The sequence below is a fragment of the Onthophagus taurus genome, chromosome 7, assembly GCF_036711975.1.
Source record: "Onthophagus taurus isolate NC chromosome 7, IU_Otau_3.0, whole genome shotgun sequence".
In the NCBI taxonomy this organism is placed as follows: domain Eukaryota; kingdom Metazoa; phylum Arthropoda; class Insecta; order Coleoptera; family Scarabaeidae; genus Onthophagus; species Onthophagus taurus.
Genome location: NC_091972.1, coordinates 16,257,781 through 16,272,497, shown reverse-complemented (window position 1 = coordinate 16,272,497; position 14,717 = coordinate 16,257,781). Strand labels below are relative to the sequence as shown.

General features: G+C 34.6%; 1 protein-coding gene across 1 annotated transcript in view; it reads left to right on the top strand.

Moving 5' to 3' along the window:
- Positions 1-12,013, top strand: part of LOC111426979 (Leucine-rich tendon-specific protein) — a 62,892-nt gene extending 50,879 nt beyond the window's left edge. The window contains exons 3-4 of the mRNA XM_071197399.1: positions 3,653-3,825; positions 9,435-12,013. Coding sequence (XP_071053500.1) covers positions 3,654-3,825; positions 9,435-11,488 — 2,226 coding nt within the window. The 5' untranslated portion in view covers position 3,653 and the 3' untranslated portion in view covers positions 11,489-12,013. The remainder of the gene's footprint in view (positions 1-3,652; positions 3,826-9,434) is intronic.
- Positions 12,014-14,717: the final 2,704 nt, after the last annotated feature.

The window sequence follows — 14,717 nt, the reverse complement described above, 5'->3', positions numbered from 1 at the left end:
TGAATATATGAAAATTTCTTGGTAACTAACTCAACTAGATCTGGTTCATAATCATATGTATGAAGACAAACACGCAAATGTAGTAACGACATTCAAGGATAAGTAATTTTCCTCACAGAAATAACTTTGCTTTTGTGGAGAACATTTTGAAACTAGATATACCTTAGCGAATTTCTTTCCAGCAGAAGAAATAATGATTGTTTTCTGTGAGTTGATAAAAAACTTGTCTACCAGGAGTAGCTCTTGCAAGATATTGTGTTATTAAGGGCTCCTATATTCCTACGCTATACAAAATACTCAAGAGTCTTCAACTTGAATTAATCAAAACTTTGAATTGATTGACAATTTATACCAGAATTGATAAAAATAATAATAACAGAGGAAAAATTTCGTCTTCTTACTTGAATGGTTTTTTGACACCTTTCTGACTATACACCAATCAATTTGTGAGGAGCTATCGGTGCGGAAATGATCCATATTGGTGTTGTTAAGTAATTATATCCGGGTTACTTGGGAAATAAGTCTTCATGACCAACTTTGTGCCTAACGAATTTTGTTATTATAGCTAGTTTTAGCTAATTTTCAGCAAGGTGGAAAAAATCCTCCATTTGTACAATGGAAGGTAAACATCATTGAATTTCTTAAAATTAGGTCGAAGAGTTTATAAAATTAGAATCAAAATGCCTCCTGGCAATGAACACCATATTCTTTGCCTCTTTATGCAATTTAATTTAATTTCGAAATTTTTTTTTCTTATCTCCATTTAGTTACCATAAAATTGATGCTGCTGTTTATTGCCTTTGATGTGTTAAGGTACAGGGTTAGGCAGAGAGGTATGGATGATTTGAAATAAGAGTTACACACTCATTTTTCAACGAAACTTGAATGTTGCCATTACAAAAATTAAAGAATTTCTTGTGTTACTGTTTCACTTAGGGCTTGGAGTGTACGTGGTTTGTTTATGTATACTCGTTCTTTGAGGTAGCCCCATAAAAAAAAGTCACAAGGTAACAGGTCCGGTGACCGAGGAGGCCACTCCACATCTCCACGCAATGAAATGGGGGGTCCATGGAAGGTCTGCCTTAAAAATTCCATAGCTCCCATGCTCTCGATGTATGGCATGTCGCCCCATCTTGTTGAAACCATACAGTTACTAATAACTAACTGGCGGCAAGGTATCCATCAACGTTCTCCCCACCTTGCGTGGCGCCACGTTCAAATCATCCATACCTCTTTGCCTAACCCTGTATATTGTCCTTTGGCACAACAATCCGAGATGGGTGCGATCTCTGACAGCCTCTTCCATCTGGCTCTGTCCACCGCCTCACATCGCATACCTCCAGTTCTTCAAGTCCTGCCATATATCATCTTCCCAGCACTTTCTAGCTCTTCCTCTGGGTTTCGCTATTCCAGCCTTTGCTTACTTTCATCAACGTATCCTATTTAAAGTTGTATCGGTTTAGATATATTCCGTTTATATTTTGCGAAGCAACTTTCTCTCGAACACCCTCAATCCGTTTTCAGAATGAGTCGTATTGGTATTTTGTACAAATTCATCTTTACAGTGCCTAGTAGCAAGTTTGAGCGAAATAATTTTAAGTGTGCATAACAGCATCTATTTGCAACTAGTTTTCTTTCCTTTATTACATTCGCAATCGTGTTTGAGGTGTCAAATATAGCCCCTAAGTACTTGAAGTTCTTGACACTCTGAAAGCTGTAATCCTTGACGTATATATTTTGAAAATTTGTTACATTTTCATCCCTTGACACCAAAATATATGAATTTTGTGTTTTTTCATTTATCATAATCCCATCTGTTAAGAGTCTCATACTCTACCAACTGAGCTAGCCGGGCGGATGAAGAGGAAACGAGTGGTGGGATTGTGAATGTTGTGAGGCAAGAAAGGAGACAAGAAGACAGATGAGGTGGTGAGGAAAAGGTGAAGCAAGAAGGAAATATAAAGAGGTATGTAGAGTAAAGAAAGAGGGAAGGAAACAAAGGGATGAGGCAGAAATCAGCAACATCAGGTATGAAGAAGAAATGAGTAGCAAGATACCTCTGAGTAATTGGAAAAGAATCCCATCTATTTCGAGCCTGCTTCTATCTTTCTGAACACTTCAATCATTTCCTCCCTTGTACGACTCATACACAATTTGCGATTTGGTTCGTAACCAGGTTGAATATCAGTGCTTTTGCTGCCGAGATGTCCGTTGTAGCCATTACAATGGCTTCATCAGCATCAGTATATTGCTGAACCATTGGTGAGCGATTATGCCTATTGTCTCCATATAAAACTTAACTCTTCGTGATCTAATTCGGTTGGAAGTTCTTACTTTCTTTTATCTAATCACCAACTCAAATGTGATAGTTTCGCTTAGAAAGGAGATTTGTAATTGTCATAATCCAATCTTTCAAAAATTAGCAATTTCTTTCTGACATTCTAAATAAAGTAAAAAAACAACTATAGCATAAATATACCATAATCGACACATTTTGGGCTACTGGAGGATTATTTTTCATACACATTTATTAGTCTATCTTTATTAGTAAAATTTTGATTTTCAATTTTATTAATATTGAGTGTGAATGTACATTTTTTTTAAAGAAATATCTTTGTGGTGTATTTTTTTGAAATTCGTATTTCGGTGAAGAGGACTGTGACAGGATCGGTAGGCGTCGTGAACGCGTTGACACATGTCAACTGAGTTTCCAGTTGTATTTACATCGGAATGCCAATTCTCGTGCTGCCTCTCGCTCGATGGACCACCTCAAAAAAAGTTTTTTTTTCTCTCTTCAATCGTCTTCTTCGTTTCATTATTCCACGCTCGCTTCTAAAAATTCTCGTCGGCGTTTATCCGATTTGGAAATGCGAATTCGAGAACCGCACCGTGTTTTGCCACACCGATCCCGAGAAAACAACTTGAAGAATTCTCATCGAACCAAAAAATAAATAAATAAATATATAAAATAAGAATTCTTCCCATTTATTTTATGAATTAAGTATAATATACGTAGTTCCGATTTTGCAATGTAATTGTCACCATGGGAACGTAACTAACATGGTGACAATCGCGGCTGGCTTGATTGATGCATCTCCTAAAGTCAATCTCGCCAATTTGGGTGCAAACACTGCCAACGGCCCAATCTGGCCCAATGGTGAATCGTGCTAGTTTCCCCTATTTGTATGTAAATGGAGTCGGATGCAAACTGTGTTAACTGATGTGAACATCCAAATTTCAAGCTCGTAATTATGTTTCACAAAAAATAGAGATCCTCTTTAAAGCTACACCAATTTCAAAATGATTAATTATTTTTTTTTGTTGATAAAGAACTAAAACAAAGAGTGAGATTAATAAGAAAGAACTCTTTTTGTGTTGAGTGTTAATTTAACTGTCCGAGTTGGATCGGTAAGATATTTATTGTTCCTTAGAAACTCTTTTTTCGCACAGATTGATTTAAGGACTTAATTACGTTTTAAGCAAAACACCGAACCGAGAACGGCCGGTCGTAAATAAAATCGTTTTGTAAACACAATCGGGCGGCGAAAGATAAAGAGAACTTTTTGAGCTTATGGCAAGTTAATTATCAAATTTAACGAGAAAGTAATTTCTTTTATAAAATTTACCTATTAATTATTAATTTGTTTTTCAGGATGTGGTGGTTACTGTGGATGCTTTGGTGGTGTGGCACCTCAGCAGTTCCAGCTCCCGGGCCAGATCCTTGGAAATGTCCCGAAATTTCACATCCGCCTATTGTAGAATGCAGTTGCGACATGCCCCACACTTTACGGTGTACAGGAGATAGCACCGCTATGGAAATAATTGGTAAATATCAAAAAATAAAAACGAAATTCTCGTTACAATTTTTTACATCCCCTTTTAAAGTTTACAACCCAATTTCAACTGAATCAATTTTTTTTTAATTCAAAGAGCAATAAATAATTTTTATTGAACCTACTTTTTTTTCCTGAATAAAGGTTTTCATCAATATCGGAACGTTAAACTATAATAAAAATATTGTTTTATTCCAAAAATAAATTTTATATCTAATTGAGCCACCAATTCAGATATTTTATCGATTAAAAAGAGAAGTTGAAAAAATTTCGAAACGGTTAGATATTTGGAAGGAATCCAAAATGTTATATTACTATCAGCTCAATTGTACAGATCTATAAGTATGTATTGTGTTTAAGCTAACTCTTGGAATCCACATATCGTGTTATGAACAAGATTAAACAAGGTAACGAAAACTTCATTGTAAGAACATCCAGAATTAATTGACTATAATTAGAAATGCAAAAAAAAAGTTGAGAATTTCACTATTAAGCTTCGAAGCTTAATAATTGTGTATCTACTTTTAATCAAGCATCAACTTTCTTAAATTATAGCAAAGTAATTAAATTTGCAAACAATGTTTGCCTGCATTTACAAACCCTAATAAGCATACACTAAATGCATCTCTCAAATGCTCCCATAATTTCTTTTCCGCAATGTGCTTCTAACTGTTCTAAGACTAGTGCAAACCAGCAATGGTTTTATGCATTTTCTTTATAGTTACGTCGTCTCTATTGCTATGTGTGCATGAGAATTGTTTTGCGAATTCACAAATGTCAATTCAAAAGTGGTCTTCCAGTGTTATCTCATCTCCTCCTTGCATCTCTCGCTTTCCCTCTCCAAATCTTCTCTCTTCCCCCCTCCCTACAATCCCATGAAGAAGGTTCTCCATTCAGTCATTTGTATATCTCTGCGGACTTCCTCTCTTCCCTTCCTCATAGTCTTTAAGTATCTCCATACCTCATTTTCCTCTTTCAACTCTTTAATCTTCTCAGCTTCCCTTTCCTAAAGCTCCCTCTTCTTTTTCTTGCATTCTTCTTTGTATTTTCTCCTGGCCTCTATACAGGGTGTTTTATAATATACGGAGCAGACTAAAAGGGAGATTTTCTTAATAATGTTTTGTTAAAAATTTAATAGTTACATAAATATCGCATGTTAATTTTTTAAATAATTTATCGTCCAATTTTGAGAACCGCTGATATTCAAAATAAAATAATTAAAGACTAATTAAAATACTTGTCCGTTGCTAAGTAACCAAATCAACTGGATTGGCAGCAATAAAAATATGGTATCAGCTTGGGTATCAGCGGTTCTCAATAAACAAACACCACCGTTTGAGCGTTTTAACAAATTTTTAAATAGCCGTAACTGCTATATTATAAAGATTTTATTATTTTTATTAATTTTGCATTGTTTAAGTAACCCCGAAATATTCGTTTGAATTTAAACGTAGTGTAATACCGTATATCGTAAGAAATGCTCGGCCATTAATTCAACTTTAACGTTCTATATCTTTGTGATAATTAAGTTGTGATCAAACAAAACATTATTAAGAAAATCTCTTCAGTTTTACCTCTAATATCTACCCTTTTAGTCTGCTCCGTGTGTTATAAATCACCCTGTATATCTATCGATGTCTACCTCCCTCTCCGCCACTGTCTCAATTTCCTTCTAGCTTCTCTCTTGGACTCTCTGCATTCCCTATCCCACCATTCGTTTCTTCCCAGTCTAATCCCCCGTCACCCACTCTTTTTCTTCAACGTCGCCTCCTTAACCACCTCAATTAGTTCATTCAACCCGTCGGCTCCCTCCACCCTCTGACCCCAGCTTGCCAACTTTCCCCTATACTGTTTTATCCCCTCCCAATCTACCCTAATGTATTTTCCACCATGTTCCATTATCTTTCTATTCCTTCTTCCCCTCGATCCCTTTATGCACACTTCTAGAGGCTGGTAATCGAACTCTACCAACGCCCCAACCCTAAATGTTTCTATCCTCACCCACATTCCTTGGTCCACTACCACATAGTCTATCACGGACGCCCTTCTTGCACCCGTATAGGTATATTCCCCTTCATCTCCTTCCTCCATATTCCCATTCAGCATCTCCCATCCCCTCTCCTCTACCCACCTCAGCATCTCCCTTCCTTCTCCATTCAGTATCTTATCCTTGGACTGTCGCCCCTCTCCCTCTTCCCCCTTCTTTCCCTATTTTTGCATTAAAGTCCCCTCCAAAAATCAGGTATCCCTCCCTCCCTTCCTCTGTCATATCTTCCCATTGCCTCATTGTCTCTTTCATTGCCTTGCTATATACTGTGACTATCAGCACCTTCTCTCCCTCTAGCTTAATTTGCCTTTTTACCATTCCCTTTTGTTTCCATCTTCCCTTCATCTTACTCTCCTCCGTAATTCCCATCGCTATTCCTGCTATAATACCCCCGCACGCTCTTCCTCTCTTCAAACACGCAATCCCTTCTGGCAACTTTCCCTCAATCTTTGCCCACCGTCCTTCATCAACCCAGGTCTCCACCATACAAATCACCTCAAATCCCTTCAAATATTCCCAGAACGGCCCTCCCTTATTCGTAACCCCCGCTACATTCCAGAACACCATTTTCAACCCCTCGCTCTTCTCTGGCTTCTCCCCTCCCTCGTCTAGTTTTTTGATAAAGTCCCTTTTTGCCCTCTCTTCATGTCCTCATAATTAATACTTCTCTTCGCCAACTCCGCCGCTATCTGGTATTCCCCACAGTTTCTATCCCTCATTTCGTGTCTATCATTCTTCCCCCTGGCTTTGCAGTTTGCACATATCGCCTCTCTCTCCCTATTCCCACAGTTCTTAAACTCGTGGCCCTTTTCCGCACAATGCCTACATACCATTTCCGATTTACAGAAACGTTAGAGATGCCCGAAATCCTGGCATCTGTAGCACCTCTTCACGTCTATGAAATCGTCAATTTTCAGTGACGACAACCCAATATATACCCTCCCAAACTTTGTAATCTCCCTTCTCACTCTCCCTGACACTTCCATAACATAATTTACCACCCCCTTTCCCTTCTGCCCGTCTTGAACAATATTTTGACTTCGTTCTTGAAATCATCCCAACCTATCTTCGTTCAACATTAATATAATTCAGATATTCGACAGTTAATTTTTTGTACAGCGATTATAGCATCATTCAACGAAAGCTTCTTCTTATTGTTAGTCAAAAATACACGAATTCAACGAGTAGCTGGACTACCAATTTCGGTTGCGATAGGCACAACGCCAACTCTAGAAATGAATGTTCTGCTTGGCCCTATCTCATTTGCATATAGAGAAAGTGACTAGAGCTACCATTTACAGGTTTAAGCAATATGCTCAAAACTGCGCCGACATGTCCTACCAATGGGCTGCGGAAGACACTATAAGCACTAATATTGTGCTATCAATGCCGTCAGAATTGACGGCATCACTACCAGTAATTAATGCTCGATACCAGATTGTACTGCCTGAACGGCTCGAAAACGAAAATTCTAGATTCAAGCAGATATTTGCATGTTCACAGATGGATCAAAAATGCCGGAAGGGTTCCTGGCGGAAGTATACTGCCAGACACTTCGGATTAAGCAAGCTTACAGCCTGGATACATACTGTACTGTACTATATTCCAGGCAGAAACACTTGCTATTGACATGGGTACTAAAATCCTTCTTGAGAGAGCTGTGAAGAACATGACAGACAATAGTATATTAAAAAACAAGTTTCGTAAGACACGCTTGAAATGCACGAATTCAAGTTGAAAAACGAGTGGCGAAGCCACGAGTTTTTTAATGAATGAGTGCTTTAAGTCTTATGAAACGTGTTTTTTATGCTATTTTTTGTAATTCGCGTTTTTATACTTTTTTTTAACAAAAATAAAGTAAATTTTGGCAATGTAGGGAAATAGGTATGTAGCAGTTGGTAACACTTGAAAATAGAAACTTTGAATTGACAATTAGAAACTGTCAAAACAGAAAATATATTCACCTGAAAAAAGTGTTTGATGTACACCTCCCAAAATAAGAGAAATTGCTCAGAGTCCTCATCATTGTGGACCTTGTATTCGATGCTAAGAACGTGTTTAAACATCCATAGACAAAAATTGTCACATTGACAACTAGAAAAATTAATGACCCAATGTCACCAACTTGAACTGGTTCCATAAAATGTTACTAAAATCTCATTACAGCATCGGATGCTGTAAGGAGTCTCATTACAGCACCCGTTTGAGTACTGTTATAGCTTCCATTACCGTGGCGAATTACAAAAATAAATAAAACGGTGTCGACTCTGGCTAATGACTGTAAAAGAACTTTAAACACACTGAGTTGTGATAACAGAGTTTCTCTGATCTGGGTTCCAGGTCACTCTGGGGTTGCTGGCAATGAAGCAGCAGATGAGCTAGCACGAGAGAGTAAAAAAACAGTTAATAAACAACTTTATTATGCTTAACGATATACAGTGTGTCCCAGTAGTAGATGTTACAAGAAGTATAATGACTTAAAAATTTTTGAATTTTATTATATGGCCGAGGAATTAAGCCCTGCTTGGTATGAAGAGAATTTTACGTATATTTTCATATTTTGAAAATCGACTCGGCCTTGATAGTGAAGCGAAAACTATTTTGAGTTCAGGTAAAGTAAGCTTTTTGTTCATGGTACGGCAAAATATCATTAAGGAAAGTTGTTCAGAATGAAAAATTATGGCACTATGCAAAATTTCAGGAAGATCTACCTACATTGATTAAACCACCATATTTTAGATTAGATCGGAGTGAAAAAAAAAACAATGAAAAATGCCATGAAAAAAAAAATGACTTAAATAATCGCAAATATTAACAAATAAATTGTATTATCCATCAGTTTTAGTTCACATTTCAGTTACTATACAATATTTATATTATTTAAACTAAAATGTGATGGTTCAACCAATGTAGATAAATCCTTCTGAAATTTTGTATAGGACCGTAATTTCTCATTTTGAACAACTTTTCTTAATAAAATTTTTTCGTATCATGAACAAAAAGATTACATTACCTAAACTAAACATAGTTTTCGAGTCACTGTCAAGGCCGCCTTTGTTTTCAAAATATGAAAATATACGTAAAATTCTCTCCATAATAAAATTCAAAATTTTTTAAGTCGTTATACCTCTTGTAACATCTATCCTGGGACACACTGTATGTATAATTTATGTAATGTAATGTAGTCAAAAATAGCTAGAAGAGCCTACACTTAAATTTACTTTTCTTTTCACACAAATAACTTCTGCAAAACGTTTATCGATAAATGATCACATTTCAAAAAATATGCAGTAAGTTCAAAATGGAATTGAAATTACTATTGAAATTTTTTCCGTAACTGTTGAAAGCTCTAAGAAATACTAAGCGATATTTTTCGTTCCATAAATCTAACCGTTTTTAAGTAAGACGCCTGGGACGTCGAGTTGCTATCGTAATATCACAAAGTGCACTTTTACATTGCAACACCAACATTACTTCATATTACAACACCTTGAAACCTGATTTATAAAAGAAATATACATAACTTGTTTCTAATTTTTTTTTTTTATTTTCAGGAAGAAGATTAAAAGATTTAGATACCGCTTACGTTTCCTTATTAGATTGTACAGTACAAAACTTTACGAAATTGCCAGGTCTTCTATTAAAAGGAGTCGCCTTGCATGGTCTAGTCATTTCATCTGGTGAAATATCAGAAATTCATCGTTCGGCATTTGAAGGTCTTTCAGCGCCGCTTCAAGCATTAGGTTTACCCAATAATCAATTAACAACCGTACCAACGGAAGCGTTAAAATCACTACCGGAATTGGATCGACTTGATTTATCTGGAAATCGACTTCGTGTGTTATCGGAAACGTCATTCTACGGGTTAAAAAATCTTTCGTTCATCGAACTTAGCAATAACATAATATGGAAAATACATCCAGATTGTTTTAATAAACGTTTTTTACCGCAATTAAGAACGTTGCGATTACGAAATAACAAATTGAATATAACATCGATTTCGTATTTATCGTCGTTTGAAATTTTGGAGGAATTAGATTTGTCCAATAATAATTTAATTGGACCGCTTAAATTGGACACATTTCCCAACATGGATTTAATTCGTGATTTACAATTATCACATAATAGTTTTAGTAGCATAAAAATGGGAGCTTTAAAAAAATTTTATAACTTAAAAATTTTATCCTTACATCATAATCAAATTGATGTTTTAGAAGATCACGCTTTCGTTAATTTAACGAATTTAACAAATCTAGACTTAGCACATAATCGAATTGTAGCCGTTTCCGGAGCTTCATTAGCACATTTAACAAATTTAATCGATTTAGATTTACGACATAATTTTTTAAGAGCTTTAACGGCTGATGTAATTATCCCATTAAGACGATTGGAAACGTTAAAACTTGATGAAAACGATATTTCAATAATCGCAAGCGATGCGTTACGCGCAACAACAGTTTTAAAACGATTATCATTATCCGATAATCCATTAAACTGCGATTGTAGTTTGGTCGAGTTCGCTGCGTGGCTATCAAATTCAACGTTAAAACAAGAAGATAAAGAAAGCGCAATTTGTACAACTCCTCCTTCATTAGAAAACGCGTTATTAATTGATATTAATTTAAAAGATTTATTATGCGGCGAAGAAGAAGAGAATCAAAGTCCGATTAAAATTAAAATTAATCTCGAAAATTACATATTTAATGGCGAAGAAATTTTTTTGCAATGGTTTATTGAGGAAAAAGCAGCCCCTTATTCGTGTGACGCAATTTTTGTTTACGAAGATGAAGGTGACAACGAAGTATTATTAGAATCAAACGATTTAAAATGTAACTCAACGAATATGTTAGATTCGAGATTTTTAAATGTTACAGTTCCAAATGTAAAAAACTTAATTCAAAATCATAAATATCGTTATTGTGTTGTTTTAATTGGATCACCCCAAAATACCGATGAGTTATCATTAATTTTGGGTTGCTCCGAAATAATTCCTTTAATCAAAAACGTCAATGTAAATCCAACCTTGCATCAAGAACTTTACAAAAATCAACACATATCACCGAAAGTGATTGGAATCGACGCTAATTTTACATCAATTGGAAATTTGGCTATAAACGTCAATATTCAACCAATTAAAAATCAAAAACAATGCGAATTAAACATCGTAATTTTCGAATTAGATGATTTTAATGTTTTATTTCAACATAAAATAAATTGTAGTAGCCCGAAATATACTTTTTCGGGTCTACAAGATAACTCTTATAAAATTTGCGTTAATATCATATATAATTCATCACCTTCATTGTTTATCGAACGATTAAATCAACAAAATAAACAAAAACAGAGTTGTGTGACAGTTTTTAAAGAAGAAATTAAAAACAGGAAGATTTCAACTTTAGACGTTGCTTTTGTGACATCATTTTTAGTATTAACGTTTACTGTTTTGGTGATAATTTGGGCGGTAAGAAAAATATTATTGCGACCGAAATTGCATCATCATCATCATCACCAAACGCATCATCAATGTTTTTTACCACCGCCCGATTTGGACGAACAGCAAAGGCAGCACAATCGATACGTTAAACTTCAAGCGACAACAAAACTGTAAAACGAATTTAAAGAAAAATGAAATTAATGAGTGTAAAGAAACTTAGTGATGACTTTTATGGATTTTATGGTGAACTTTGAACTTATTTTTGATTGTTTTTTTTTATAATTATTAAATTTGTGCCATATACGCGAATTTATCTGTTTTTTCGAATTTTATTGTTTTTTAAAAATGTTTTTATGATTGTAAATTATGTAATATAAAATTTTTTAATGCTGACTAACTTTAATAACTTATAATTTAACTTTTTATTGCGAGATATGACATGAATGTGGATGTCATGTTCACGTTCGTTTTCGATTTCGCGGAATTATATCATGTATTAACAGAAGAAATGCTGATAGTCTGTGTGGTTTATTATGAATAAATATTTTTTCTTGTATATATTAGTTTTTTAAGATGCATATTGTATCTAAAACTTAAATTTTAAATAACGGTGCTAACTTCAAATTCAAAATTGCGTCTTTTTTAACAACATCAATCACACACAAATTAATCCAGTCAAATAAACACTGAAATTAATGATTCATGAGTTTTATTTATAACCTTTAAAAATTACTCTCTTTGACCAGAATAGTAGAGTAGTCAGAATTGACTTGAATCTTTTTGATTACTAAATATACTTGATAGACTCCGACTAGAAGAAATCTGGCTAACCTTTGTTAATGAGAAATAACTGTCCCTCACCGATTTTGTTGAAATTTGGTACAGCGATAGTATGGCCAATAATAAGGTTTACGTATTTTTTTATACGTGCTAATAAATCCCCTGGCGCGAGTTATAAGGGTTGCAAATCAGGGCGAAATATATATATTCGCTTATAGGCTGAAAACGAAAATAGCTATCGAAATGTGGTAAATGTAAACTGATAATCATTTTCAAAGAGCTTTCCATTGATATATCACACATATATCTGAGGGCTTCAGGGGGTAAACTACCTCTAGATTTTTGGAATATTTTAAAAACTACCCTGTCGATTTTGGCGATATTATGTATCCTTATAGTACGTTTAAAAATATTAATGACGTGTTTTTTCTTATTTGCCTCTGACCATCCCCTGCAAAGTTACGTGGTATGATAGATAACCCCTTTCCTTAAGAATAATGTGATCAACTGTTACACTTTTGAACAATATTTTGAAGAAAACCATTAATTAAGTGTAAATTAAGATTTACGCAGTAAAATAAACCCTATACGACATTAAGGAAAATATATTGGTGGCTGGGGTTAACTACCCTAACTACCCCAAAAATATTTTTTTGCGAAAATTGTTTGTCGATTTTGGTGCAATTTACCACGACGATTTTTTTGTACGTTAGGTAGTACCATTGTCAGAACTTACAAGGGTTAGAAGTTTGGCGTTGAAAATATATTTTCGCTAATAACTTTCATACTCCTACAGAAAAAGCTTTTTTATCCTTACTCTATTTAAATAATACAAAAGTTACAAATATTAGTAAAAAAAATTACAAAAAAGTAAAAGAACAAATCCAAATATACGAACCTGGGAATACCTATAACTCTGATCAGAGTGGTTTTCATTTGGAATTCCATTCAGGAAGAACCTTAGCCGATTTAGGGGTTAAAACCGTGGAAAGTGTGGTCCAGTCGGTGTCATCGACAACACATAGCTACACAATTCAACCGATCATATCTGCAAATGGAAAGCTACTTTCTCCTCTTTTCATTGTTTTAAAAGAATCCTCTGGTACGTTTGGACTGAGGGTAATAAATGCAATGTTCAAAGCAGATAACATATTCGTTTTGGCATCAAAGTCTGGTAAACTGACTTTTGCTCATATGAAAAATTGGCTACAAAATGTCTATTTCCCAAACACCGGACCTAAATCATTACTATTACTGGTTTCTTGGAGTGGTCACTGCCCTGAAATTATTAGTGAAGTAACTCCATCAGATGTTAAGTTTAAATATTTGTCTATACCTGCAGGGACAACAGGTCAAATTCAACCCCTGGATGTATTTGGTTTTAAAATATGGAAAAATTTCATTAGAAGATTTTCTGATCAAGCTATTCTCTACCAGTACTATGTCAATTTGCATCAGCGAGATAATATTTTAAAATTGCAACCCTTAACGCAAAAACCAGTTGTCTTTCCCACGATTTATTAATGTTTCTAAATACGCCTGATTTGCATCTAGATATATAGAGGAGAGACCAGAACAGTTTGAAAATCCCGTGGAGGTTTGCTTTTCCAATGAAAAACCTACGTGCGATATCTGTGGAGATATAGCTGTTATAAATTGTGCATGGTGTAAACAATCTTTGTGTTTAAATCATTTTTTCCATGATTTTCATTATTGCCAACAATATATTGAATAAAAAAAGTAAAAAAAAGATATTAAATTAATAATGTAGAATACAATTTGTGATAGTCAACCATTCTTTTGTCAGTTACTTTTTAACTCATTATTAATAAATATTTATATAATTATCCTAACTTTTGTGTTATTTAAATAGAATAAGGATAAAAAACATTTTTCTGTAGGAGTATGAAAGTTATTAGCGAAAATATATTTTCTACCCCAAATTTCTAACCCTTGTAAGTTCTACCTAACAATAGTACTACCTAACGTATAAAAAAACATCATGGGAAATTGCACCAAAATCGACAAACAATTTTTGCAACAAAAAATAATTTTTGGGGAGGTAAGGGTTGTTAACCCCAGCCACTCCTTAATGTCGTATAGGGTTTATTTTACTGCGTAAATCTTAATTTACAACTAATTTATGGTTTTCTTCAAAATATCGTTCAAAAGTGTTACAGTTTATCACATTAGTTTTAAGCAAAGGGGTTATGTATCATACCCCGTAATTTTGCAGGGGATGGTCAGAGGCAAATAAGAAAAAACACGTCATTAATATTTTTAAACGTATTATAAACACATAATATCGCCAAAATCGACAGGGTAGTTTTTAAAATATTCCAAAAATCTAGGGGTAGTTTACCACCTGAAGCCCTCAGATATATGTGTGATATATCAATGGAAAGCTGTTTAAAAATGAATATCAGTTTACATTTACCACATTTTGATAGCTACTTTCGTTTTCAGCCTATAAGCGAATATATATATTTCGCCCCGATTTCCAACCCTTATAACTCGCCCCAGGGGCTTTATTAGCACGTATAAAAAAATACGTAAACCTTATTTTTGGCCATACTATCGCTGTACCAAATTTCAACAAAATCGGTGAGGGGCAGTTCTGATA